The 27,726-nt window shown below is 37.0% G+C and overlaps 1 protein-coding gene across 6 annotated transcripts; it reads left to right on the top strand.

Moving 5' to 3' along the window:
* Window positions 1-1,532: 1,532 nt before the first annotated feature.
* Window positions 1,533-27,726, top strand: LOC132104391 (CYFIP-related Rac1 interactor A-like). 6 transcript variants are annotated; one of them, XM_059509825.1, is made up of 13 exons: window positions 1,533-1,879; window positions 11,713-11,805; window positions 15,560-15,640; window positions 16,034-16,113; window positions 20,959-21,080; window positions 22,202-22,307; window positions 24,346-24,482; window positions 24,775-24,852; window positions 25,355-25,471; window positions 25,686-25,765; window positions 25,865-25,991; window positions 27,129-27,199; window positions 27,302-27,726. In XM_059509825.1, exons 4-13 carry the CDS (start codon window positions 16,041-16,043, stop codon window positions 27,363-27,365), a joined length of 975 nt encoding a protein of 324 aa, XP_059365808.1. In that variant the 5' UTR covers window positions 1,533-1,879; window positions 11,713-11,805; window positions 15,560-15,640; window positions 16,034-16,040; the 3' UTR covers window positions 27,366-27,726. The 6 variants fall into 6 exon arrangements, with proteins under 6 accessions (XP_059365808.1, XP_059365809.1, XP_059365813.1 ...); XM_059509826.1 differs by lacking the exon at window positions 15,560-15,640; XM_059509830.1 differs by lacking the exon at window positions 16,034-16,113 and having other exon boundaries at window positions 1,575-1,879.

Below are 27,726 nucleotides of genomic sequence, written 5' to 3'. Positions count from 1 at the left end.
CGCACACACTTGGAGGTCAACACGCTCTTGTTCTTCTCGATTTCGACAAACCAATTTGTTGTACTTTTCCACAAAGTGTGATTCACCCACTGACGTCTCAAAACACTATGCTGTCTCCCTGAACACTTCGACGAAATGAAAGTGACTAACTCTGTTAAACTGCAAACTTTTTCAACAGAAAAGCAAACCACCTTCTGAGTTTTGAGGCTTTTAGTCATCTTCATGCTTGTGCAGAGACCCCCAAACTTTTTTTTCAGCTGAACCCCTATGACAATAAAATTTACTTGCAATACCCCCTGAGATGTCAAGTTAGTATTTCAATAATTTAACACCACATTTGCATGTTCACAATGATATGATCTGATGACAGGCACTGGTTACATGACATACTACTGTATGCAGGTTAAAAAAAAAAGTTATTGTTTTAATTTTACATTTTTATGATGTAATTAATTAATTAATAGCTTATCATCAACTCACAAATCCCCAGCAGTTCCCTCATGAAACACCATTTTTGGAAACACTGAGGAAGTGTATTTCTTTTGACAAAAAGGCAAAGGCACAGTCTTTTTCTTCAGACTGAAAATATTGATGACTCATCCTGCACTTAGGGGTGTATCCAAATTTGTGTTCAATCAGATTCTTTCAATCAGAATGATAATGCTCCTCCTACCTATTTTTTACTAGCAATGTCATCATCTCGCATACACTAAACATTATTGGCTTTAAAAAATATATATATTCAGATGGTTCCAAACTTCCTGTTTCTAAAACAAATAATGTCATCATAAAGAGTATCACTGACAAAAACCTCAGTGTATGTTGTCATCTACTTATTTACAGTACTTAAAAACAAATCAAAATACAGAATGTTAGTTTGCAAATTAAATGGAAGTTGGCCATTGACATTCACTGAAACATTTAGTGCAGAAACATTTTAAGTTTCAGAAATTGTTAGTAAATTAAAAAAAAACTCGAAATGGTAAGAAATACATAGAATTAAGCATGCAATTTTGAAGTATTTTGAACCATTACCCTGGTTTGCTTGGCTTTAACATACATTTTACTGTACATCTGAAGACATCTTCATACCTTCCCTCAACATCAGTCATGTGCTAGTCTACATGGTTGGATATCTTCAAGTATACATTAGTGGTATGAATCATGTGACGACCACAAACAATAGCTATCCTGGCCATTTAGACATGCCTCATTTCACCTCTCCCCATCGCCGCTCCAACTCATCGCCTTCTCGGAGGGGCCACATCCATGTCACCCACCAACACACTCATACACACACCTGCTGTTGTAGCCTGAAGGAGAAGAGTTAAATCCCCCCACCCTTATGCACACAAATAAACACGGTGCTCGTGCAAATGGTCCGCTCGCATATTCGCATACTCCCACCCCCCCCCCCCCCCCCCCCCCCAACCCCAGTCCTACACCAGAACTCAGTTGTTGGTTGGGGGGAGGGGGTGTGATGGGGAGAGGCTAGCGGAGGTCTTTGTGAAAGAGAGAAAGAGAGAGAGGAACAGAGCGTTCCATTTCTCATAGATGAGCAGCTGCTAGGCAAGACTGTCTTGAAAGCAGAGGAGCGAGAGAGACCATTTGGAGCCTGAATGTGAGTGAGCGAGGGAGTGAAAGAGAGAGAGACACACACACTCAGCGTGAGCCTGTGGTTTAAGCAGACACTAGCCGTGTGTTTAGGGAAACCCACAGTCTCAGCTCCCTGGGATAAAGGAGTGTTGTTTTTGGCCCTGCTCTTTTCCCCCTTTTTATTCTGTTTTGTTTTATTCTTATTCCCTCCATCCTTTCTCTTCTTCCTTTTGCCTGCGGAAAGAGCTGGACCGCTGTTATCTCCCTGAAACACGCCGAGCCGGTAAGCGGGCTCACTAACTATTTCTGTTTCCTGCTTTTTTTGTGTGTGTCAGCCTTGTTGTGTCTCATTTCTGCTTCATTCATTCTAATTGCTCGGGTAGAGAGGGGTACGGTTTATGTGCTAGTTCGATACCTAGGTGATGCTGTACCGGCATCCGTCGCAGCCGGCTGGTTGTGGAAGAAGAAAAAGCGAGGGATTGGAGGAGAGAATGAGAGGGGTGTTCTACTTTCTCAACCCTACGATCGGTCAAATGGGGCTCGTCCTCTTTCACTGCAAAACACTCCAGTTGCATTACATATACATGAACTGTAAAACTCACGTCTGCTGTAGTAAAGCTAATTAACACACCTATTAGCCTAATCAATACACATCCTCTCACAGTAACTGAGGCCAGTGGTGCATAAGGAGGCGTTATGGGTAAATAGTCAGGGGTGCTTTCATAGGGACACTATAGAAGTGTTTTCTTTCTCTTGTGATAGCGCGATGTTCACAGAAATCATCTTTTATTCCCAGGTGAGATTTGCACAGGCATTCAGTGCAAACGATAAGCCACACAGGGCTAATTAAGCTGCATGTGTGTACATTTGTGCATCGTTGTAGCTAAAAACATGTAGCATGTGAAGGGCTGGGAGAAATGAATGTAACTATGAATGGAGAGATGAACCACTCCTTTTTTCGATCTTCCCTCGCTCTCGTGTACATGAGCAGGATATGGGAGAGAAACTTCACACCTGAGGGGAGAAGAAAGAGGCGGATGTATGAATGGAGCCCTTAAAAATGTAGTCTGGTCATACATGTCAGGATACAAATGCTTTTTGTTGCCAGACCCCTGGTATGCTGGTTAAAAAAAATCAGGCTGGGTGGCTACAAAATCTGTCGTTTACTTGGAATGAATTTGCAGGGATGGTTAGCTTTCGCTTTCTCTCATTATACAAAATCATTGTTCCTTGCATAAGTACAAAAGACTCTAAGTGTGTATTAAAAAGAACTTGAATCATAACAAATTTGTTGGTATCCTATTCGAAATTAATTCAAATAAAAGCAGCTGAAAGCAAAATATGATGCATATTGTGAATATATGTATTTAATGACCACAAGCAATGATCGAAAATGCTTTTTAAACAAAATTTTTTGAATATGACCACCAAATACCTCATTAGTTTGTGTCAGCATCATAAACGCATCAGTTTATCACAAATATATGCTTTACCTTTACATGAAATCAATCTCAGGCTGAAAATGTATTTACTTGTCTGTTGCTAGGACACTCCCTTTGAACATTTTATACGAGGCCTCTGATTGGCTGCAGCCAATGATGCAAGTTTCTCACCCCAAATCTTTCCCCTTCACCCATGGAAACATGCCTGTCTGCATTTCTTCCTTTCCATCTCTCTGCCTCCGTGTCAGAGACTGTCTGAACCTGGTCTCCATCATGCATCTCTCTATCTCTTCTTTGTAACAGTCAGGTTAGCTGGATAGAGCTGACTGTTGACTCTTTGTTATATTCCTATTTCAGATAAATTGCATAAAAAATCTACTGGCAGTAAGAAAGAAAAATCATTAAAGTTTAAAACAGTAGCTGTTCATTGTCAGCCTTCTGCTCTCTGCTGATTTGTGATTTCTGCCCCGTGCTGATGGCAATGACTCTGACCCCCACCTTCCACATGAGCATTATATATGTGCTGTACTGTAAGTGGGTCAGAGTAGAGAGTGTGGCATGTCATGTGTGTCACGGGGAAGTGGCCTGAAGCAGGGCAGTCATAGAGCGTGGGAATCAGAAGCCCCAGGCCCCCCAGCAATGAAGTCTGCTCATATATATCTTTTTTTAATACTGTTTTGTATACAAATGGATATATAGTCGTTCACAAGCTGCACACATGATAAAGAGCTACTTTGTCATTGACAACAATAGAAGGCAATTGCAGGTTTTGTTTTCTACAATGGAAAAAAAAAAAATATTCACTTCATCTAGATTTTTATTCGTTTTCTGACTTATAAAATATCCCGTTACTATTTCTGTGTGGAAAACTGCTGCAAACTATCCAATGCTTGAGTAAATGAATCAATCTGAATGAATAAAAATTCATTGCAAACAATTTCAGACTTGTTTGACCGATTACATCAAAAGAGAGTATCATTCTTGAATCTGCTATTACTAGTTCAGATTCTAAACAGCTAAAAAACACTACCGGAAACATTTTTCTCAGGTCGGTATACATTAATCTTTTAATGTTTTTTTTTATCAATAATATTTTCTATTTTATCAATAATATTTTACATTTCAGTGACGCCCCTGGTAGCTCCAAATTTGCATGGCATTTTATCTTCTGCAAAACATAAGAGAAGATATTTTCAAGAACGTTAAAGTCCAGTCAACCACTGGAAAAAAAACTGACATTTTTCAAAATACCCTCTATGTGTATGTGAAATGAAATATTATTTGAAAGGAACACCTTGCTCTGCAATCTTGAGCTTGGTGTCGTTTATCTCCACGAGGATGCTGACATCTTTTATGAGAGGCCTAATGGATTCAATCAGAAACTTCTATAAAAAGCAAGGCTACTTTTTAACAACCTGATAGTATTAATGAACCAAATCTAACCAAATCCAGAAAACTGATAACCTGTGTGCTAAGAAATTGCTGGATTAATGTCTAAACCACTAACTTAAGTTCAAAAGACATTTCAAATCAAAAGATGAGGGATTACAGATCCATTGTTAAGTGTAAAGACAGATATACTATTTTCAATAGCTTGTCTAATCCATCCTTAAAGTCTCACTACACTTTTACTTTAATGACTTGCAGGAATAATATCACAAATTTTGCCAATGGATCTTATGGCATATTACTGAAGTTTGTCTCGCTAAACGAGATCAGGCTTTTTATCAAACTTTCTTTAACGCTTATAATTAATTGAACGAATTATCAACTTCATTTTACCCTCAATGTGCTCAACAGTAAGGAAAGTAATTAAGATTGATTTTGCCATTTTCATGATCGGTGTCTCGCTTCAAGTGCATTTTTGGCACTAATCCTTCAAATAAATTAAACTCAAATTTCTTAAACATATATAAAAATTAGCTATGAAATATGAACATCCCTCTGAACGGCTGTCACAGGAAATGGTTACAGATACTGTGTTAGGTCACAGTGACCTGTGTCCAGATTTTGATTTCCTACAGGCCTGAGGCGAGAGCAACGGCTGAGACAGCGCTATGTGAGACGGTATGTCTATCCGCACGAATAGCATGTACAGTACAGGCCAGACACTTTACACTGCTGCAGACTTATAGATCTCTTTCTGAAGGACAATGATATGTCTAAATGACAGTGGATAGTCTCTGAGACCATTTTATGCTTTTGCATGCATTTTATGATCATCGCATCACCAAATTAAGAAATATGAGAGATTTTCAGAGGTAATGTATGTCCAAAACCCAATGTCCATTTTCCGAAAGCTCAAAATGTAAAGAGAATCTTGCAGAAATTGTAATACTGAAATGAGTAAGCTTCAACTATGTAGCTTCACTTTACAATCAGAATAGCAAAAATGATTGTTTTCAGACAGGTTTTCCCAAAAGTCTCATTCACACTAATGGGAGCAGTGAAAATTAGATGACCACTGTTGGATTAAAACAAGATAGAGACTTTTGTTTGGCAGACAAGCTCTGTGGAGCAGAGGCAAAGTGAGTGATGGTGGAGCTGATACCCGAGTTCTCATCCTCTCTTATCTGTCTATCTGCCCTGCAAAATCAGACCAGCGAGAGCAGGGAAGTTGCTGCCAGATATCCCACCAGATGCTTTGATGCGCAATCAGAAGCTCGAAAAGCAAGTTAACAAAAGCTCAAATATCCTCACTCCAAAACAAGTTTTTAAACTGGGTCATATTGAAATTTCCATTAACTATGGGTATCAAAAGCCTCCTTGTGATCAAGCTGTGCATCCAAACTCACACTTTTTTAAGGCAAATAAAATAACTTGCATGCAGAGAGTACATAACATTCCCACACATGAACAAAACTACCCAAGATCAATATGAACCAAATGCATTAAATAAGTGTCACTTATTTAAAAACATTTAAAGACATTTGTTTTGTGTGATAAATTTGGCCAATAACAAATACCTAATAAATATAATAAGTAGGCAAAATATTAATAATAAATGCCAATGCTCGATTTTATGTACATATTAATATAATTACATTGTATAGTGTTACATTATAAAAAGAATGTTGGCAAGTCAAGTTTATTTGCATTGCAAATTTTGGTAACACTTTACAATACTTTCCACTTGTTAACATTAGTAGACTACACTATTAACATAAACTAACAATGAAAAATTCTTCTAAAGCATTTATTAATCATAATTAATATTACTTTCATTACGTTTTTAACATTACTAATACATTTTTACATTTCAAATTTGATATCCCTTTTACATTATTTCATGGACCTGAGCTAACATGAACTAACAATATAATTATATTTTTATAAACTAACATTAACAAAGATTAATAAACACTGTAACAAATATATTGCTCATTGTTAATGTTAGTTATTGTTAACTAATGGGACCCAAATTACCCTAATTTTATAAACATGGGTAAATTAATAATAATAATAATAATAATGTGAAGGGTTTAATTTTAAGGAAATGTTTGTGTACTTTTTTTTTTTTTTAAATGCCACTTGATCTCTCGCATAAATCTGCATCTTAAAGCAAAGTCATCTGAGAATCATTACTTTAGGATTCATATTTCTCTTCAAGCTGTTTTGAATATTGCAAAGACATTTTGATGAGCTACAGTAGATCAAAAGGACCCACATAGCTGGTGTTTTGGATGCTGGTCCTCAGGATGAGAAGCTTGTATGCTAATGTCCCAGCAAGACTTCCTCCGTCCACCAGCTAGACAGCATAACAGCTGGGAGCACAGGAAATGTATGTTGGTCTTCCCAGAACAGTTCTGAACTCAGACAACTAAGAACTAAGACGGTTGACGGGAGCTTTATTCCAAGGAGATTGCAAGTGTTCTTGCTATATTTAGCACCTGGTTTTGCTCCCTGACCTTGAGCAGGTGTGTTCCACACGGGGAGTGAGAAAGCCAGAGAAATGTGTGAAACAGACACAGACTGGCAGGTAGACCTCAGTGCAATGTGGCTCGATCACACCAGTCTTTTGTTTCCCCATCAGAAAAGGGCACGTGCCTACATGTGTGCAAATGGCCATTCTCTTAATGATGCTTTCTGGTGTTCTGCTGACAAAACTGCTACTAAACACATCATAAACTCTCAGGGGATGTTCTGGTTTTAAAAAACAAGAGATAAAAATTAGACTGTGGGTAGAATTTGGTTATTATAGATCCGGATATCTCTGCTGTATTTCTATTAAGGAAATAATGAACCAAAACAGTGGAATCAAAAATCCATTTATCCATTCCTGACTGTTCGTTTGATGTTAGCTCTGCAATCAAGACTTTTGTCTCCTGTCAGCCCTTGAGCAAAGGCACACAATGCTAATTTGCAATTGCCCTGCACGCTATTCTCCGGTCTCAGCCTTTTTTCTTCCATTGCAGTGGATGGAGAGAGCATGGGGGAGGGGTGGCGGTGGAGAACTGTTCCCTTCTTTCTCTCTCCTCTTCCTGGTTCCTGTTTTTCTCTAATATTGGTGTAGGTGACAATGGGCCGATGATGGCAATGCATCCTCAACCCTGTCAGCTGTAGCATTGGATTTCCATTCATTCGCTTCATCCAGCACTGACGCTGTCATCTCCATCAAGGCCAGAGGCGAGCACACTGTCAATACCAATTTCTCTTTGAGGACCTACCATGCTAGGCTAATGCTATCGCCACACACTGCAGAAGCGATAATGATGCTCATTAAAAAGTTGGACATGTCAGACAGGAAGTGAGAGGGATAGGTAGAGTGAAAAAGAAAAGATAAATCATCACTACTATTATTCCCTGACTTCCACCGTGAAAAAGAACTACACTTTAGCATACAGTACTTTTAAAAAGAATACTTATTGTGGAGATAATTTACTTACGAGAGTGCAAACTTAATGTGATACTTTTAGACACTTTCTTGCATGTTTATTACAATTAACTGAAAAGGTATTACAGTTTAAAAGCAATTTATATTAATTGCAATGAGCTGAACTTTAGAGTGTTTTTCTCACCCACTCTAGACTTAAATACAGCTTTGTATGTAATTTCATAATTCTGTTGTATTAAAAAAAAAAAAGTTTAATGTTTATGTTGAATGTACTGACAAGGATTTATGGTAAACTAATATATACTTGTATGGACCTGTATGTATGTTGTGTATTTAAATATATATTTTAATTACACATTTGAAATGATGAAGCTGCAATTAAGTACATTTAACATATGTTAACTTAAATATAATATTGAATAACACACTACTGATCAAATTATAATCAAGTACTTTACATGGGCTTTGTTAGTCAACACATCGAAATAAGTGTAGTACTTTATAGAATGCTAAAAAAAAACTAAAACATGATTCAAAAATGTTCATTAAAGTAAAACTTTGAATTTGACATTATTACAAAGTCTACCTACAGTAAATGAAGAAACAGAGATGAAAGTGTAAGTACACTTTAGTAGCTTTTAATTTCATTAATATTCTATTATCTGCTAAAATACTGTATTTAAAAAATAAAAATTCTTTTTACAAGTGTTTTCTCTGCCTGAGAATACAGAATTGTGTGGAAGAATAAGAATAAGGTGAATTTAAGGCCATGTTTTCGCATTCATGTCAAAAAGTGTCAAAAACACAATTGGACTGAGTTTAAGAAAACTTGACAATAAAACTGAAAAAGCTTTTTGCTCTTTGTTCATTTCTCCCTATTATCCATACACTTTCATTCTTCTTTGGAAGAAATATATGAGACTCAAAGGGTATATTTAAGTATATCAGGGAACCATTTTGATTAAGACAGGTAAAATAATGTGGCCTAGTTTATCCCATACCCATACCTTTATGAATTTAAATTCTAAATAAAAGATATCCCTTTCTAAAGGTACATTCTGATCAAATGGGTTTTTCATTCAGGGTCAATAATGTGTTTGTTTGGAGCCTTTTACTCTAGTTTGCAAACAGTATTTTCCTATGGAACCTATTGGACCTATTCAACATTTACATTTATGCATTTGGTAGATGCTTTTATTCAAAGTGACATACAAATGATGATCATCACAAGCAATTTACCATAAGAGCCTACAAAATTTGCGGAACACAATGCTAGACCAATGCATAAATTGTTTTGTCTTTGAGTAAAAGAGCTTGTCACTGGGGTAGTACCCTTAAAGGGACAACTTTGTATCTTATTTAATCCTAAAAGGCTTATAGTAGCTCCTCAAGAGTATTACTACTCTAAAGTATGAAGATGCACTTTTAGTTGTTGTACCCCTAATTTTTTTTCTTTTTCTGGAAGTGTAGAGCACTTCATGAGCTACTCTGTCGGTGACCCTAAAACAGAGGTGTATTTTCATAAAGTCCTTTGCTTAACAGTTTAGAGTATATTTTCACTTATTTCTGTTTCAAACAAATGAAAATAAAAGTGGCATTAGTGCAAATGGAACTATAACTGGGCTTTAAAAGATCTTTAAGAGCATTCTGTAAAGAGTGAATGCAGACCGTGTCCTGCCAGGGCTTTGTTAGGATGTTGCTGGCCTAGGTCAAAGTTCATTAAGAAATGCTTGACCTTGTGTTTTGTTCACTGAGACATGAACATCAGTCAGACCTACATTGTACAAATCATTACAACTTTATCCTTTGACATTTAAACACTCTTTTTCTTTTGGGGGTGGACAGGTTTGATCTATGCTATAGGTATGCTGTCAAAGACATGTCTTGGTCTCTGGTGACCCTGTCCTCTGCACGGTCAATAAGTCTGAAGTCCCTTAACACTGCAGAGAATTCAATTGCAGGTCATATACTGTTGGACTACACTGAAACTTCAAAGCTTGCAAACAACATTTTAAATATTAATGGTTACTTTAGCAGAAAAGCATACAACACTACTGTTTATATTCTGATAACCACCTGTTGTACACTAACAATGATACTTTTTTAATTAAATTAATACTTTTTCAGCAGTAAATTGATGAACAGTGGCAAAGACATTAACAATTTCCAAAAGATATGCATTTCAAATAAATACTGTTCCTTTGAACTTTCTACTCATCAGATAATCCTGAAAAAAAGGACATTCTTGGACATCCAATCATCATATTAGAATTATTTCTGAAGGATCATGTGACACTGATGTCTGGAGTAATGATACTGAAAACTCAGCTTTGATCACAGGAATAAATTACATTTTAACATATATTTAGTTGAGATCCTATTACTTTTTTTATGAATGAATCAGTTTTAATTTAATTTAAAATTAGTTTTAATTTTCCATTTCCATTTTAACTTTAAAGTTTTAGCAACTGTGCCGTTTTGTTGTTGGTTTTTCTCTTTTTTAGCTGTCAGTTTTTTTATGTCTATATAGTTTAATGTATGTCTATTTAGTTTTAGTTATTAGGGTTAGGGTTAGGGCTATTTATTTATAGTAGGTAGTTGTTAAGTTTAGGTATGGGGTAAGATTAAGGGATCTAAAATATGAATATGTGGAATAAGGCATTAATATGTGCTTTATGAGTACTCATAAACAGCCAATATCCTAGTAATATGAATGCTAATGAGCAACTAGTTAATGGTGAGACTTGGTCTTTAAAATGAAGTGTTACCGTTTACATTTTTTGACCAGTTGAACCTAAAAATTGCCTACTTACTGTAGATGTCTGTGTGCGTTAAGCTAAATATTTTAACATCTTAAATGAACACACTTCAGTGGAACTACAGTAGAACTGATCCTGAGTCAGTTTACATTATACTGGTATGTTAAATGATCCCCAGATGTTATTCTAGATGAAGAAGGATCAGATCAGTCATAAAGCCACTGCAGTGAGCAGATTGCTTTGTGTGCTGCATGATGCTGCACACTGCCTCAGCTTTATGAGGGACATTGCCGCATAATGCATTGAGCTAACTGTTTACATGCCTCATTTGGAGGGTGATACTGTGGTGTGTATGATGATGGATTGGTGGCCGGCTGTGCCACTCAAGAAATGAATCAGACTGTGACTTGTCAAATGTATCCATGAATCCCTCCTCAGAGGTCTATCACTTTATTGTCTGCCAGACTGACTGCTTTAAAACAAACCACTGTATGTAAGTACATACATATACTAAATTGACCACAAATTTGAAATTTGGGTTAAGTTTTCAGTGACCGGTTATTAAACTGTGCAGGTCTCATTTGTGGACAGCCGTGTGATCACATAAAATAAATAAATAAAAATATGCCTAAAGGAATTATTACTACTAGCCAATAGTAATAGTTTTTTCCTAATTTTGACAAATACTGTACATCCACTTCTAAATTAATTAATGAGTCCAATTATTCTTAAAGATATTTTAATGAGAATTTTAAAATAGATACTTCACACTTTAATATGTATATGTATCTCAGTAATGATACTATTGTTTTTAGAATTACACTAATGAGGGTTTGATGAGGTGTGCACAGTGTTATGAAACAATGTCATTAATGCAATAAATTAATAAAATATTAATAATTAAATAATAATAATAAAAATAAAACCTAAAAGGCTTGGTTTCCAAAATTCTAAACATATGTAGAGATTTTGTTAGATAAAATGATCTGGCCATGTTTTTCCCATTTTTAGCCTTTTCTCTGAAATAAATAAATGAAAAAAAATAATAAATTACATGACCCTTTTTTGTTGTTTCTTTCAGGTAGGGGAGACTGATGCTGTGATACTGCAGGAGAAAAATACAGGCTCTCATTTGATGCAGTGAAGTGCTCTGGAAGGAAAATCGCAAGCAAAGGTATGGACCAAAAACAATGTAGCCCTATTTGCTGGGCCATATGGCACCATGAGTGAGAAAAAGATGTGAAAATACAAAGCGGAAAAGGCCACAGAAGTGTCTGAATGCAACTGCATTCTGTCTGACCACTTTGTAATGGTGCATATTTTCTCATCGGTTTCAGCACAAACAGCAGTCACAACTCTGATCAAAAATAGTCTATGAACAGATGCCATGCAGAAACATTTATAGATATTAGTTTCCATCTTTGAAGCCGTGCTTATTTAATACAGTCAACCGCTCATCTCTTTATGCAGTAATGAAACCAACAGATATTTGAGACAAAAGCTTTAGTGTTAAAGTTATTCAACATGCTGGATGTGGCATTATGAATAATATGCATTTCCCTGGTCAAGTCTGGAGAAGTCTGAGCGGATCAGAGAGGGACAGTGCGAAATTGCTATGTAAGCACAAGTTTTTGCTCGAGTTTCGATCTCAGGCAGTTGCAATCCATTTTTGGTCAGCCCAACAAGCTGCCACCAGGGTCACTTCCTTATAATTAAGTATACTGGGACTCTGTTCTCATCAATATTTTACTCTACAGTCTGCTTTAATGAATTTCCTTTTTTTTTTCAGTTTAGCCCAAGCTAATATTTTAATATCACAGACCATTTTAAACCAGGAAAAGGCAACATATACAAAACATTGGGTACTGTCTTTTACTGCAGAGCACAAATCGATGACTGTGTTATTCTAATTTCAGTAGAGCATATATTTCATATACAGGAAACTGCAGCTAGAGCGCTCAAGTTATCGGTAAACCCCTGCACTAGTATAAGCCACAAGGACTCTAACCTGTCACCCTATCTAAACCCAGCCTAAATATACAGTGATACCACTGAGAAATAGTTTCACCAGGCTCTTTTAAATTAAGCCTTGCCTTTAAATAGCAGTCAGAAAAAGAGAAGTGTGAAAAGAGCAGAGCGATGTTGAACGCAGAGCTGCAGAGGGGACTGTTCGTAAGGTTGAGAGGGTTCCTGTGGGGCTGTACAGCACCCGCATTAAGACAGACTCTTCACAGCTGGGTTCAGGGATAGCTCTGAAGGAGAAATATACAGTGGAGGAAGACTCTCGGATAGGAGTGGAAAACTGAGAGGACTTTGTTAAAAGGACTTTATTCAGAGGCTTTTAAAGGGAAGTCAGCAGAAGGAAGGCAAACATTTGTTGGCTGGTGAGTAAAGGACAGTCACATACGTCAAGCTGTATGCTTTTTGTTGACCCGACAGATTCAAAAAATGAATTATAGTTTGACAATTTCCTGAGTAAGAGCTTTGGGGAGAAAAAAGATTGATGGAACTGAGGTTTACGTTAAAATTTCTGTTGGAATGAGGCACAAGAGAAAGTGATAGATAGATAGATGGTGGATGGATGGATGGACGGACGGATGGGTGGGTGGGCAGATAGATAGATAGATAGATAGATAGATAGATAGATAGATAGATAGATAGATAGATAGATAGATAGATAGATAGAAAATATACATAAATATAGCTATGAAATAATGAAATAAAAGTAAACAATAAAAATATAAGAATAAAATATAAAAAAATATGTATATTGTAGAATTAAATATAGAATGCAAAATAATGTGCATGAAAGTAAACTGTAGTCTTAAATATTAAGATACACAGGCAGAGAGGCAAATGTGCAAACTGGTTGACACTGTCAGTGTGTCAATGTGAGGTAGTGAATGATGAAGATCTTACTGATAAAATGAATATTAAGTGGAGACATGAAGATGTTAAGTGGCTGGTTTTGAGTTTAGGAGCCTGATGGCCTGGGGGAAGAAACTCCTCCTGAGTCTCTCGGTTTTTGCCATCAGGCTACGGAAGCTCTTACCAGATGGCAGCAAAGTGAAAAGATGGTTACTGGGGTGGATAGAGTCATTGATGATTTTAACAGCCCTGCTTTTATAGATAGATAGATAGATAGATAGATAGATAGATAGATAGATAGATAGATAGATAGACAGACAGACAGACAGACAGACAGACAGACAGACAGACAGACAGACAGACAGTCAGTTATACACTTTAGACTAGGATTTGGCTGGTATCTCATGAAAGTCTCTGATATAGAGAGATTACAGGTGGGAGAGGCAATGTGGTCCAGCCATGGAAACACATGGAAACAGGTCTCTACTGGTGGTTGCCAGGAGACAGGCAGAGGGGGAAATATTGCCTCTAAAGTGACTAACAGGCTGAGAGGATCCATCTTTGCGTTGTGTGCCATAAGCAAAGGGTATGGCTTGATATGAAAGATTTAAAAGCCTAGGTTTGAAACAGCTACTTATTTAGAACACTGCCAATATGCACATTTGTTACTTTTGGGAAATGGCATAATAGGTTTTGTGTTGTTATTCAGTGTCATAATAATCCAGCTATTTTATTTCTTTAATGTTTCTAGATAGTAGTGTGTCCAGAATTATTCCTCTAATGCAAACTATTACCAAGAGAAGCTGCCCCATTTTGTGTCCATTGCTAACTGCAGCTGATATATTTAGTGTATGCAAACTATATAACATTATGTTCTAACCAAATCCAATGCTACAAAAAGCAACAAGCAGCAAACACATTTATTCTAGTCAGAATTTTTGTCCAAACCAGCAGTGAACACCACAGGCAACTGGATGTTTTGTCAATTATTTAGTTTCTATTTATGTTTTGTTGAGCTGGTTAGCCCCACCCATGGTGAAATCTCATTGTTCCAAAATCCCACCTCACATAACTGATTATCTAAAATTTCGTCCTGTCACATACATTTTCACTTTCAGTATGGACAGTAAGAATGGCTATAAGCATTAATTCACAGCTAGTAAGGACAGGCAGACTTCAGCTGTGTGTTATTACGCAGGGTAAGTGCTAGTTAATTTAATATGATCAAGCCATTATAGTAAGTTACTGTACTGTAGGTCTCAAGTCACAAAATGCTAAATCACCACCAAAAGGTTTTTGTTCCTGCTTATGTGGTTTGTCATGATCACTGAAATATGTCTGCTCTTTTCCTGCATTATATTCAAATTCTGCATTGCAACAAACAACATGGCAGAAAATAAGACTAACATTATAATAACATCTTCATGCATTCATTTTATCACACCACCATAATGAAGAAAAATACATGTACCTTATTTTCCGCATTATAAGGTGCACTGTATTATAAGGCACACCTTCAATGAATGGCCTATTTTAGAACTGTTTTCATATATAGGGCGCACCGGATTCTAAGGCGCACAGAATAGAAGATACTGCAGTCAAACGTTTGACTGGGTTTTTGTTATGCATCCACTAAATGGAGCTGTGCTAAAGGGAATGTCAACAAAACCTTGATCCATAAATAAGGCGCTCCGGATTATAAGGTGCACTTTCGTCGTTTTTTGAGAAAATTAAAGGCTTTTAAGTGCGCCTTATAGTGCGGAAAAAGTATTCCTGTATCAACAACAAACACTATATTACAGCAAGGTTACAGAACTTGTCAGAAGGATTATTTTGTTAAATTATTACAGCCACAAACAGCCTTTTCATTACAATCTATACAAAAAAATAGCATCATTTTCCAGATTTTCACAATACACAGTCTGGCTTCTTACCACAGCCGATGACATCATCCAGTGTTTTGGCAGTAAAAATATGCACTGACAGTTTAGAAATCTTGCTAATGAGTATTATCTAGATTGTATTTCTTTGTACTGTATTTATTTGTCTTCCTTGCCCAGGTTTGCCGGCCATGGGGAACCTCATTAAGGTCCTTGGCAAAGATTTAGAGAACTGTCCTCATTTTTTCCTGGATTTCGAAAGTAAGTGTTTCGCTGGTGTACGGTGTGTGTGTGTGTGTGTGTGTGTGTGTGATTGGAGATGGAGGTATCAGGGTTGGAGCAGGTGTAGACACATCCTCTAGGTGGATTAAGACAGACTGAAGTTTTTTTTTTTTTTTTGGAAACTGCTTCTTTTTGCTCTCTTCATGATTCTATTCATTCGTTTTCTTTTAATGTATATAAAGAGAGCAGAAAAAATGAGTTTCAGTGTGTTCCATGTGATCATATCAACATTTCCCGAGAATCCATCCCACACCCAATACGCCCGGACCCCATCCCAGACTCCATGCACATTCACATAAACACACCCAACACCAGACACACATCTGTCACATGTCCCATGACCCACATGCTTCTCCCTTCTCTCTGTTCCAGGGGGATCATGGGAAATCTCCTGAAACCGCTGGCTTGCACCGAACTGGAGCATGGCCAAATAATTTTCCTTGACTTTGAACGTGAGCCCATCAGCTTCTTATGTTTTGAGTTTGCTTTTCTTTCCTTTTTGATCATGGTTCCTTGTCATTCGCTGTCCTCTACATTTTCACTTCCTTTTTTCCACCATCTCTCTGTTTGTGCATCAATGCCTGGCATTCAAAGTTTTTTTGGTGACCTCAATTTGTGATGTGACTTTATTTGCACTCATTTCCAGGTCGGCTGTGATGGGCTAAGCTAAAGGTCGTCGTTCGAATGCCATGCTTTTTTGGCAGTTAGAGTGGGATGGAAAACAATCACATAACACTTAACTTATCTCCTTTTTTCTTTCGCCCAAAACTTTGCAGACTTGTAAAGTGTTTTGGCTCCATAATCTGTTCCTGTGTGTCCTTGTGCATCTGGATGTGTGTGTGATCTGTGTGAATGCATTATTAAACAGTCTAAGGATTTAAGGAAGTGGGAATGGAAGCTTGTTTATTGAAAGGGAAGCCTCAATTTCCTTTTTCTCTGATGTTGTGTTCCTTTTTAACCCTTACCTAAGCACTTCTCTCCCTCCTGAGTAATCCTTCCTTTTATGACACCTCTAACAGCTACATGCCTAACATCTTTTTATGGAGGAAATAAAACTCCTGTGCCTCACATGTGAAAGACACCAGAAGACTTGGTTGATCTCCAGTCATAAATTGTAGGGTGTCCTTCCTCTTAGAATATTTTAATTGGTTGGAGGCGTTCTTGAATTGACACAAGACATACAGTATAATGCATTTGTCTGTAATTCATTATAGGGTCAATGACATAAGTTCATTTTCTTCCAAATATATTAGTTAATTGATCTGAATATGTCTCTTGTATGATGAACATCTGTTCAATTTGAATTGGTCAGATAATTAGACATTTTAAAGCCAGAAAGTTTGGTTCAGCTTGTCAAAAGCCAAATTGATAAAACATTGTATTCAAGAAAGCACAGTTGAAAATGATGATCATTACTCATATACATTTAAGGTGTAAAGGAAAAATGTAAAAATACTTTTTTGAAGTTTATAACACATTACTTTTTAAAAAATATATAATTTATTTAATGAAAACATTGTTGAAAATGGTATAAAAACAGTAAAAAAAAAACAAAGCACACAGATATACAATTGAGAAGACCTTGGCATGTGTTCTAACTTGACAATTCTTACTCGTCATTGACCCTATAGCAGGATTTGCATAATATAAATGTGTAATACAACAAGGACAAAAATTGGACAACAGCCGCTCTCTCTTGATCAGCGAAAAAATGATCACCTGCGTTACACCGCACTGGTTTACATTTCTTGAGTTCTGATATGGGGTTAGTGTGCTACTAATGGCATTCATAAAAATTGAATATCTCCAATACAAGACACAATGACACAAAAACAGGCTTTGAGCCCAAGATCAGATCAGTTTTACTGAAGAGCTGATGATAGCCTTCTGTACATGTAAGGAACCAAAAAGAGTGTGGTGCACAATAATACTGTAGCATTGACACCCGTCTTCACAGACTCTGTTCTTTGAAGATCATAGGCGGGCTGAGCAAACAGACCTGGTGGTGACTTGACTGGGAGGAGCCATTGGTAATTTCACTGAAGTATAGTGTGTGTGTGTGTGTTTGTTTGCGCTGAAGTATGTTTGTTCAGCTGATAGTAAAAACAGCTATGTGTGTATTCAGTCAAACACTGACAGAGAAAATGCATCAAGGACCTCTGATAGGGGTAACTGCTTCTATAAACATAGCGGCCCCTGTGTGGATGCAGGATAAGAGGATTGTGCTTGAAAAGCAAGCTGAGATGGAAAAACTAAGAAATCTGATCTAGCAAATAGCATTTCCCAAATTACCTCCCACTGCAGTTTTTACACTGCAAACTCCATACATAGTATAAAAATAAAGGTTCTTTATTGACATCTATGGTCTCACAAAGAACCTTTCCATTACACAAAATGTTTTTAAAGTGAAAAAATATTTTTGGGATGTTAAAATGTTCTTCACAGTAAAGGGGTGGTAAAATTAGCTAAATTTAGTGAGCAAAAACAGGTACTTTGTCCATAGTAAATAGCACAGAGATATATTAAGCACAGTTCACACAGAAGTCACTTTCAAACCAAGCAGCTTTCATGACCAGTTTGATTATGAACAAAAACTGCACTGAAGAAAGTCCCAATCACATACTTCATATCACATATCACAATTACTATATTTCACCCAATAGTTCAGGAATAGATCTCTCAAAAATGAAAATTTGCTGAAAATGTACTCACCCCTTAGGCTATCTGGGATGTAGATGAGTTTATTTCTTCATCAGAACAGATTTGGAGAAATTTTCCATACAATTTCTTGCATTTACCAATGGATCCTCTGCAGTGAATGGGTGTCATCAGAATGAGAGTCCAAACATCTGATAAAATCACAATAATCAACAGGTAATCCACACTACTCCAGTCCATCAGTTAACATTATGTGAAATGAAAAGCATGTTTGTAAGACACAAATACATCAAGACGTTGTATGTTTAATAATCCAGAATAACTCTTTCTCCAGAGAAAAAGCCTACATCAAAATCCCCTGACATATTTGTCTTAAACTGTTTTGGACTGCTATACTTTGTAAATATTTCTCTCCTGATTCAGGTGAGATTAATTTTTTTAAGTAATATTATGAACCAAGTGTAACCCCTGTCTCCTGGGTCCTCACCACCACACCTCGTTTTTGCTCTGAGTGGGCTTCAAACCCAGGTCTCCAGCACACCCCCTATTCCTCACTACCATCCGGGTCACGGCACCAATGTAACTCCTCTCTTCCAGATCCTCACGACCACACCTTGTTTTTGCTCCGAGTGGGCTTCAAACCCAGGTCTCCGGCATAGGAGGTGGATGCACTACCAAGGAAGCATCTTAATGATGGATTTATTTCTAACAAACACGCAGCTTTTTACTTTACAAGATGGTAATTGATGTACTGGAGTTGTGTGCATTACTTGTGGATTATTGTGATGTTTTATTTTTTTTTAGCTGTCTGGCCTTCTGTTTGGATGTATTGCATATCATGTGGTTGAAAACTGAAAGCTAAATAGAGGTTTACAAACTAAATTGACGTCCACCAGGGCATGATATTCTGTTTGCTTTCCTGCCTACAATCATCAGCCAATTAATCAAAAGCCTGATGCTTGCTGTGTTGGAAGCTGACACAACTCTTTAAACTCATCCCAGCCTCGCCAGCAACTCCATGTGGAGCTGCTTCATTGGCCGTGTCCTTTCATCGACATTTCCCACCAGAGCTGTTAATTTCAGCCCTAACAAATTCTGACACACACTGACACAACCTAAATCCTCCTCATGTTCTTCCGACTCACAATAACATCATCATCATTACCAGATTAATCCATATGGATTTATGGTTCGAAGTTCGTTGGAAAGCGCTTTCCCACTCCTGGTGCCAAATGATGAAGATAATCCAATGCTAGCACCAAATTAACTCATACCAAGAAGCTTTCTTGTAATTATTTTTCCAATTTTCAGATGTAACTCTGACTTGACTGGTTGAACCCAACCAAATTTATCCAAAACAAAAACCCATCAGGACTATAAGAAATTATATCAGTATGATAGTGTGACAAAGGTGATCTTTAACTCAGGTTGGCCGAGAAATTGACAGAGGACTGTATATATTTTGAGCATTTATGTGCAGTGAAGGTAAAAATTAGAGAACAATCAATAAATACTTGGTTTTTCCAGAAATACTGTTCATCGCTTAACATTTTAAGCAGTATTAGTTGTAAGTATACCACTGACCCACTAACATGTTTGACAAAATAACCAAGGCATTTCAACAAAATCCTTAATTTTGTAGAAAAACGGTGATCAAAATTAGAGAACAGTAATCACTGTAGAAAGAAAGAAGATTTCAACTAACATTTTGGATGGTTACGGCTGTCAGAAATTTGTAGGAAGCCTTGAATGACTTCAGTACATCTACTGCTGCAGGGCATCACTAGTTTCTCACACTGCACTGGTGTGATCCTGGTCCACTTTTCTTCCACTCTCTTCTATAGTTCTCTCTCTTCCTAGCCTTTTGATTCTTCTTGCTGATGAGAGGCTTCATCACTGCAGACTGTGCTTTCAGTCCGACTTCTCTTAAAGGAGCTATGTGGAGGTTTTTACTTAAAAAAAATCTTTTAGACAGAGTTTTCATTTGTACATGTATGAGCCAACCATGATGTAAAAAAAGAAGGACACCTCGACTGTCCACCACGGTTGCCTTTATCAGCCTGTAGGCTCAATTGTGTGTGGAGGAGTCGGGCCCGAATTGGCACGAAAATTCACCAAATGTGACGTCATTCGCGTTCTCGTCTACTTGGGCTTACAACCGTACGGCACGCCAGCCATTATAGTAAGCAGCGGCAATAGTGTTTTCAAATGGACTCTGTGGATGGAAAGAAGCGACCAGCCTCCAGCGCAATTCAGACACCCACGGACACTCCTCGTAAGTAAAAAAAAAAAAAGAGCGTGGGCACTGAGAACGAGCATGAGACTGGCTGCAGTTCCTCTAACGGCCACTGGTGTCAGTAATGGTTAGAAATTTCAGAACCTACGCAATGCTCCTTTAAGATCCTTACCCTGTTCAGCACTGACCTGGCGAGCAATTCCAGCTGCAGTGTTGAACCGATACAATAAAAATAATTTACGAAATATGCTTAAAAAGCTGCCCTTCGACTCCTGCTAGGATAACTTCAAATAGGACTAAGCAGTGACCTTGAAATTTAGGAAATTGTTGGTTGTTCTCTAATTTTGATCTCCACTGTACATCTATCACATTCTGACCAACTCAATCTGACTTCTGTCCACAGATGCTCAGCCCACAGAGGCTGAGACAGCCGTGTGGAACCAGGTTAGTGCTGTGCTGGAAGAGGCCCATGGGATACTGGCAGAGTTACAGTCTTACAATGGAGCAGGACAAGAAATAAGAGAGGTGGGCATATTTTTACATTTATTAGTAACACTTACCTTTTCAAAACCTGCTGCTACAATGCTAGAATGCTCTGAGTGGTTGCTTACTTATCTAAGTCAAAATACGGAGCCCATCCAATTCTAAAATGCAACTTTTTTGCCTGTTTTATCATCCTCCAGGCTAATTTTTTAGGTGCATGATTAAAAAAGTAACAGAACATATCTTATCTACATGCAGCATGATTTTAGATATCATTAATATCTCTTTTGTTCTCTAAGCCTGAATTTCAAAGATCAAAAATAGATTAAAAACTGTTATGTTACAATTCAAAATAATCGTTTTCTATTTTAATGTATTGTAAAATGTAATGTATTCCAGTGAAAGAAAAACACAATTTTCAGCATCATCACTCCAGTATTCAGTGTCACATGATCCTTCAGAAATTATTATAATATTCTGACTCAGTGCTCTGGAAACATTATCAATGTTGAAAACAGTTATGCTGCTTAATATTTTTTGTGGAAACCTTGATATATATTACAGAGCCCCGCACATGACATATGTGTATGTGTATGTATGTATATATATATACAACTGTATATATATATATATATATATATATATATATATATATATATATATATATATATATATATATATATATATATATATATATATATATATATATTTCTTTTTTTTAAAAGATTCTATTTCTATTAATATGAAGTTCAAAAGAACAGCATTTATTTGAAATAGAGATCATTTGTAACATTATAAATAACTTTACTTGCACTTTTGATCAATTTAATGCATGCTTGCAGAATAAAAGTATTACAATTCAAACACTGGGCTATTTGTACAAACGCTACCTAGAGTAATAGTGTTGCTTACCTTAGAATGAACCAGTAATAATTATTCATCGTGAGCCAGGAACCATTTCATCAGTTATAAAGCACATATGATTTGATTGATTCTGGTCCATAAACAGCAAATGTGCAAGAGTTATCCAGCTGTGAATGTTTCACAATGTTGAATAAATCTAACAATATACATTTATTTAAAGTATACAAATGACCTTGAGTTTATAGTCAGTGTAAATGACAGTTGTGGTTTCAAGTGTTCTCGCTCGTCCTCCTCTCCAGGCGATTCAGAACCCCAATGACCTCCAGTTGCAGGAGAAGGCATGGAATGCAGTCTGCCCCCTAGTGGCCAAGCTCAAGAGATTCTATGAATTTTCTCTCAGGCTAGGTAAGTGGGTGGCCATTTTTTTTCCAATTGTCTTTTTCTATAGTCAAGTAATGGGCCTTGCGTGCACGAGTCATCCAACGCACTGACTGTGTGTACAACGAGTGGTGCAAGCATCCGTTTCTGTCCTCCTCTGCAGCTGACCTCGTAAAGACTGGGCATAACAACCGCGGCAGCAGAGTGTAGAGGAGGCTGCGTTTCTGCCTCCCATGCTCGCTGACAATTCAGTATAATGTTTGCAATAGTCGATCAGCCTGCCTCTTTTTTCAAATCAGTGCTGACTAGTGAGAAACACAGATCTCCAGCCAGACAGATAACATGCCGATAAGCTTTTCCCTGCAGAGGTATGGCATCACAGTGACTCATGAGAAAAAGAGGCCCCACCCTCTTCAACACATCCTGCTATTCCCAACATTTAATCCCCAGCTAATAGAGTCCGATTTCTCGGTAGGCCTCCAGATAAAACATATCAGCTTCTTATTTATGGCTGCTACATATTTGATGAGAGGAAAGGATAGCTCTTCTGGAGACATGCTTAGGCATACTAATGACATCCAGACATGGCATAGCTTTGAAGGTGTAGCTGTATGTCTTCTCGTCGCCAAACAGGACACAAATGTTAAGAGTTTTACACCAGCAATGAATACAGCAAATACAGCAGTCCTACAGCATGAATTCACTCTCATAACATTAATGCAGTTATAATATTGATGAAACTGCTTATGAAATCTCACTGGAATACTTGATTCAATAATGTAATTGAGTGGTCATATATTTTTGTATAATGATGTTTAAACTGGATATTTCATCGTCATACATGACAATATACTGATGCTACTTTCATAGCGGTCATATATTTCAATATGGCCTATAGGAGCACTTAATACTAATATTAATTTCAATATATATCCTATGGTGAGCATACAATCTTTGATAGATGGCTAGAAGCTCAGATGTATCGAGTTAAAGCAAGAAAACCAAACATTGTGGCTAGAAATGATTCCATGGAAGAAGTAACTTGGCTGTGTAAAATAATAATAATGATAACAATAATAATATAGAGATATATAGATAATACAGATATAATAAGAAGAATAAGAATAGAGATATAAGAATAATTCAAATAATAAAGAAATAATACATTATTTAATTGTCTATTATTTTATTTAAACCTACAGTATTGTTGTTGTTAATTATTATGCAAGCTGCATATATCTACAGTAGTGGAATATTGTGAAATATTATAAAAAGCCATTTATTTATGTGACAGCAAAACTGAATTTTCTTAAATGTCACATGATTCTTCAGAAATCCTTTTAATAAACTAGTTTGTTAATATTGTTAATATTGAATTAAGTTAATATTGCAATATTATTCTTGTTGCTTTGTTGCTAACTGTTGTAAGAGATAATTAATTAAATTAATTAATTTAAACTTAAATATTTTACGTTCATAAATTTATACATTTGGTAGGCCAAAATCTTATAACTGGAATAACTGTCATCTAGTCATTTTATTTCCCATCAATACATTAGTTTGGAGTTTGGTTATCAAATGACTTTTAAAAGCAACTAGAAACATGCATTAATTATCATGGTCATATCCTGCAGTTGGAAGTCATTAATGCTTGCATCAGCTGCGGCTTCCAGTGTTCTTCAGTATCTAGGCAACACTGACGTGATCACAGGTTCTTATGATAAATTGCAGCAATTACAAAAAATACAAAAGAGCGGCGTTAGAGGTAAAAACAATAGTAACTGTTGTGCTTGTAACCATGAAGATCAAGTACACATATTGCAGAGCTGTGCTTTTGATACATTATGTTGGTATGCCGTGTGGATTACATTAGATTAAAGGCCAGAGGTGTGTGTGTGTGTCTGTGTGTGTGTGTGTGGTGCAACAGACGTTAACAGGCTTTGGAAAGCTTGAGGGATGACAACCGCATTCACAGTGAATGAATTTGAAAAGACAAATTGCTACAGAAAAGGGACTGTATGAACTGTAAGGGACAATAAAATCTGTAATCAATATCTGTTTGCAGAGAATGCCCTGCGCAGTCTTTTGGAGGCCCTCACTAGCCCACCCTACGCTCCCATGCAGCATCTGGAGAGAGAGCAGGCCCTCGCCAAACAGTTTGCAGAGATCCTGCACTTCACGCTCAGCTTTGATGAGCTCAAGGTGAGCGATTCGCACACATTACTCAGTTTGAGTTAACGTGGCATGAGCTCCGCTAATATTTTTAGACCTGCACTCAGCCAGGCCTCTACATTGATGTTCTCAGAGAGTCACGTCGAGTAAAATGTGTAGAAGATAACAATATTATCTGCCAAGTCTGCCTCTAAAGGAAATAATCTAAGGGATAATTCTTCAGAGTCAGATGCAACATTTCTCTTACTGCTTGAAGTCAGTAGTATCCATAATAATCTTTATTATAGATGCTTCTGATATTTTTAAATCATGTCTTTTGTAGATGACAAATCCGGCCATACAGAATGATTTTAGTTACTATAGGAGGACCATCAGCAGGAATCGGCTGAACAACCAGCAGGTACGTTCACAATCTGCTGAAATTGACATTACGACGTTGGTGTAGAGTTTCACAGACAGTACAAAGAAATGGCAAGTGACACAATGAATTAAACATACAATTCTGACACAAAAAAACTGAAATAGTATTTCTTATAAAACATACTCCAATAATCGATGTACAACTTTTTTTTCTTTTTACAGTACAGGAATTTTCACTCCCATTCATTCATTCATTCATTCATTCATTCATTTTCAATTAAAGTTTCCAACTTAATTGGAATGACAAAACCTGAGAATGAAGCTCATGTGATACGCCTCATGACACAGTTTTATAGTGCAATGCACCTACAGTAGTAGCAACCAGCACTTTAGGTTAATCATTGTTAGTGTGAATGACCCAAAATGTAAAGGTATTAAAGATAAAATATGAATTGTCTGAGCAGAGAGTGCATTTGTATGGGTAGGTTACTGTGTGACTTAAGAAAAAGCCATCTGAAACCACATTTACATTTGCATTACAGTTAGAAGCTGAGAATGAAGTGAATAATGAAATGGCCAATCGGATGTCGCTCTTCTACGCTGAAGCCACACCCATGCTCAAAACTCTGAGCAATGCCACAACTAAGTTTGTGTCAGAGGTAATTTATGATTTCACTGAATCTTCTGTAAATACTTAAAGGGATAGTTCGCCCCAAAATAAAAATTCAGTTTTGATTTGTTCAATGTAGGTATTTTTTTTTCCAACCTTTTGACTTAATGAATATAATAAGAACTTGTGTTTTCCTGTGAAATAAAGAGAACAGAAACGTTGTTGCACCGGTGTTATTAAAAACCTATGCATGCATGTTGCAGAACAAGACTTTGCCAATTGAGGACACCACAGATTGCCTGAGCACTATGGCCTGTGTGTGCCGTGTCATGTTGGAGACTCCGTACGTTCATCTGATTCAATGCCTTTTCAATAAAATGTGATTTTGAACATTTACTCATGTCAACTATTCAGGATTAAATCCACTCTTTCCTGTCCAAAGGGAGTACCGGTGCCGTTTTACTAACACAGACACCATGCTGTTCTGCATGCGTGTGATGGTGGGTGTCATCATCCTTTATGACCATGTTCATCCAGTGGGTGCCTTTGCCAAGACCTCCAAGATTGATGTAAGAACACCTTATTGATCTTTGGACCAAAAAAAGTATTTCATCCTCACCTACAATATATGTCACTGCATTATGTAACAAAATATCAAACCCCAAATGTCCTCTATTTCAATAGTGAAACAGAAGGACATTTTCCTAGCAAAACATTTCACAAAAATAGTTACACTGTACTGTTTAAAATACGATATCTAGACACTTTCTGAATGTCAGTGGATCACATGCACAGTTAATATGATCAACTGCGTGAATTTGGAAGAAATTATGTCATTCAGTATATCCACCTAAAAACACCATGAAACTAGTTTGGTTTATAGTCACTGCAAAACTGGCTTGTAAAAGGGAAGCTAGCATCATTGGTTTGCATGTCTCTTCATTTGATAGTATCTAATGCAATGAAATTCAGGCACTTAAATGTGGCTAAATTGTCTACTGGCAGACGCAACTGCTGCATGTTTTTGATAATATTATATGACTGAACTGCTATCTTAAAGGCACAGTTCACCCCAAAATGATTTACCCAGCCTAATGTAGTTCAAAACCTGTAAACTTTACTTCAGGGGTGTCCAAACCCGGTCCCTGAGGGCCGGTGTCCCGCAGAGTTCACTGTAGCTCCAAGCCTAATTAAACACACCTGAACCAGCTACAGTATCTACGGTCTTACTAGAAACTTCCAGACAGGTTTGTTGAGGAAAGTTGGAGCTTAACTCTGCAGGACACAGGCCCTCCAGGAACGAGTTTGGAGACACCTGCTTTATTTTTATCCAGATTATCCACTCTTTTCCATATAATGAAAATGTATGGGGACTGCTTAAGCATTAGATGCATCTCTTATGCTTACCAAGGCTGCATTTATTTGATCATTTATTTTGAACAGGTCATGTGGACTATTTTGATAGTGTTTTGTGTCATACGGGGGCCTATTTGTTAAATTTATGAAAAAAAAAGCAGCCTAGTTTTACCTACACACATTTTGGTACTTCTAAATCTGCAGCAGCGCCAGAGGGGTTTGTGGTTATTCACATATGCTTTTTTTGGGTGTGTGGGTGGGTGTCCATGATCACAGTCAGGGGTGAGGGACAGAGACGGGTGACCTTTCTTTTAAAGCTGCATTTTTGCATGCATGTGTGCGTTGTGCAGATGAAGGGCTGCATCAAGGTGTTGAAAGAGCAGCCTTCAAACAGTGTAGAGGGACTGTTGAACGCACTGAGGTAAGTGTGCAGTAAATCACTTCCCAACTGTACATGGATTAAAAAAGAAACCTAAATGTGCCCCACAGTGTATGACCTGAAAGCTTTCTTTCTTTCATCCAGGTATACAACAAGACATTTAAATGATGACAGCACATCTAAACAAATCAGGGCCCTGCTTCAATGAAAGCTGGAGGAGCGTGAGAAAGAGCGACCGCAGAGAAAGAGACTGTCAGAGTATATATGATAGTGGCTGGCAAACCTCTGAAACCTGCTTGTTTACAAGAGCAAAATGCAACTTGATCTCAAATTAAATCAGATATTCTAGAAAAGAGAAAGAAATATGAAGAAATAATAATTTATATATATATAGATTATTGATGGTTCATCATCATGTGTCATTTTATAAAAGCAGGAAAAATAGAGATATATATGTATATTAAAATTCAGAAATCAAACAAAACTACCCGATACAAATACAAAGGTATTACAAAAAACATGAAACTTTGTGAAAATTAAAACCACCAACAAAATGGTTCATTTTTCAA

The sequence above is a fragment of the Carassius carassius genome, chromosome 25, assembly GCF_963082965.1.
Source record: "Carassius carassius chromosome 25, fCarCar2.1, whole genome shotgun sequence".
Lineage (NCBI taxonomy): Eukaryota > Metazoa > Chordata > Actinopteri > Cypriniformes > Cyprinidae > Carassius > Carassius carassius.
Note: the sequence above shows the minus strand (reverse complement) of the source record. Positions and strands in the feature narration are given on the sequence as shown.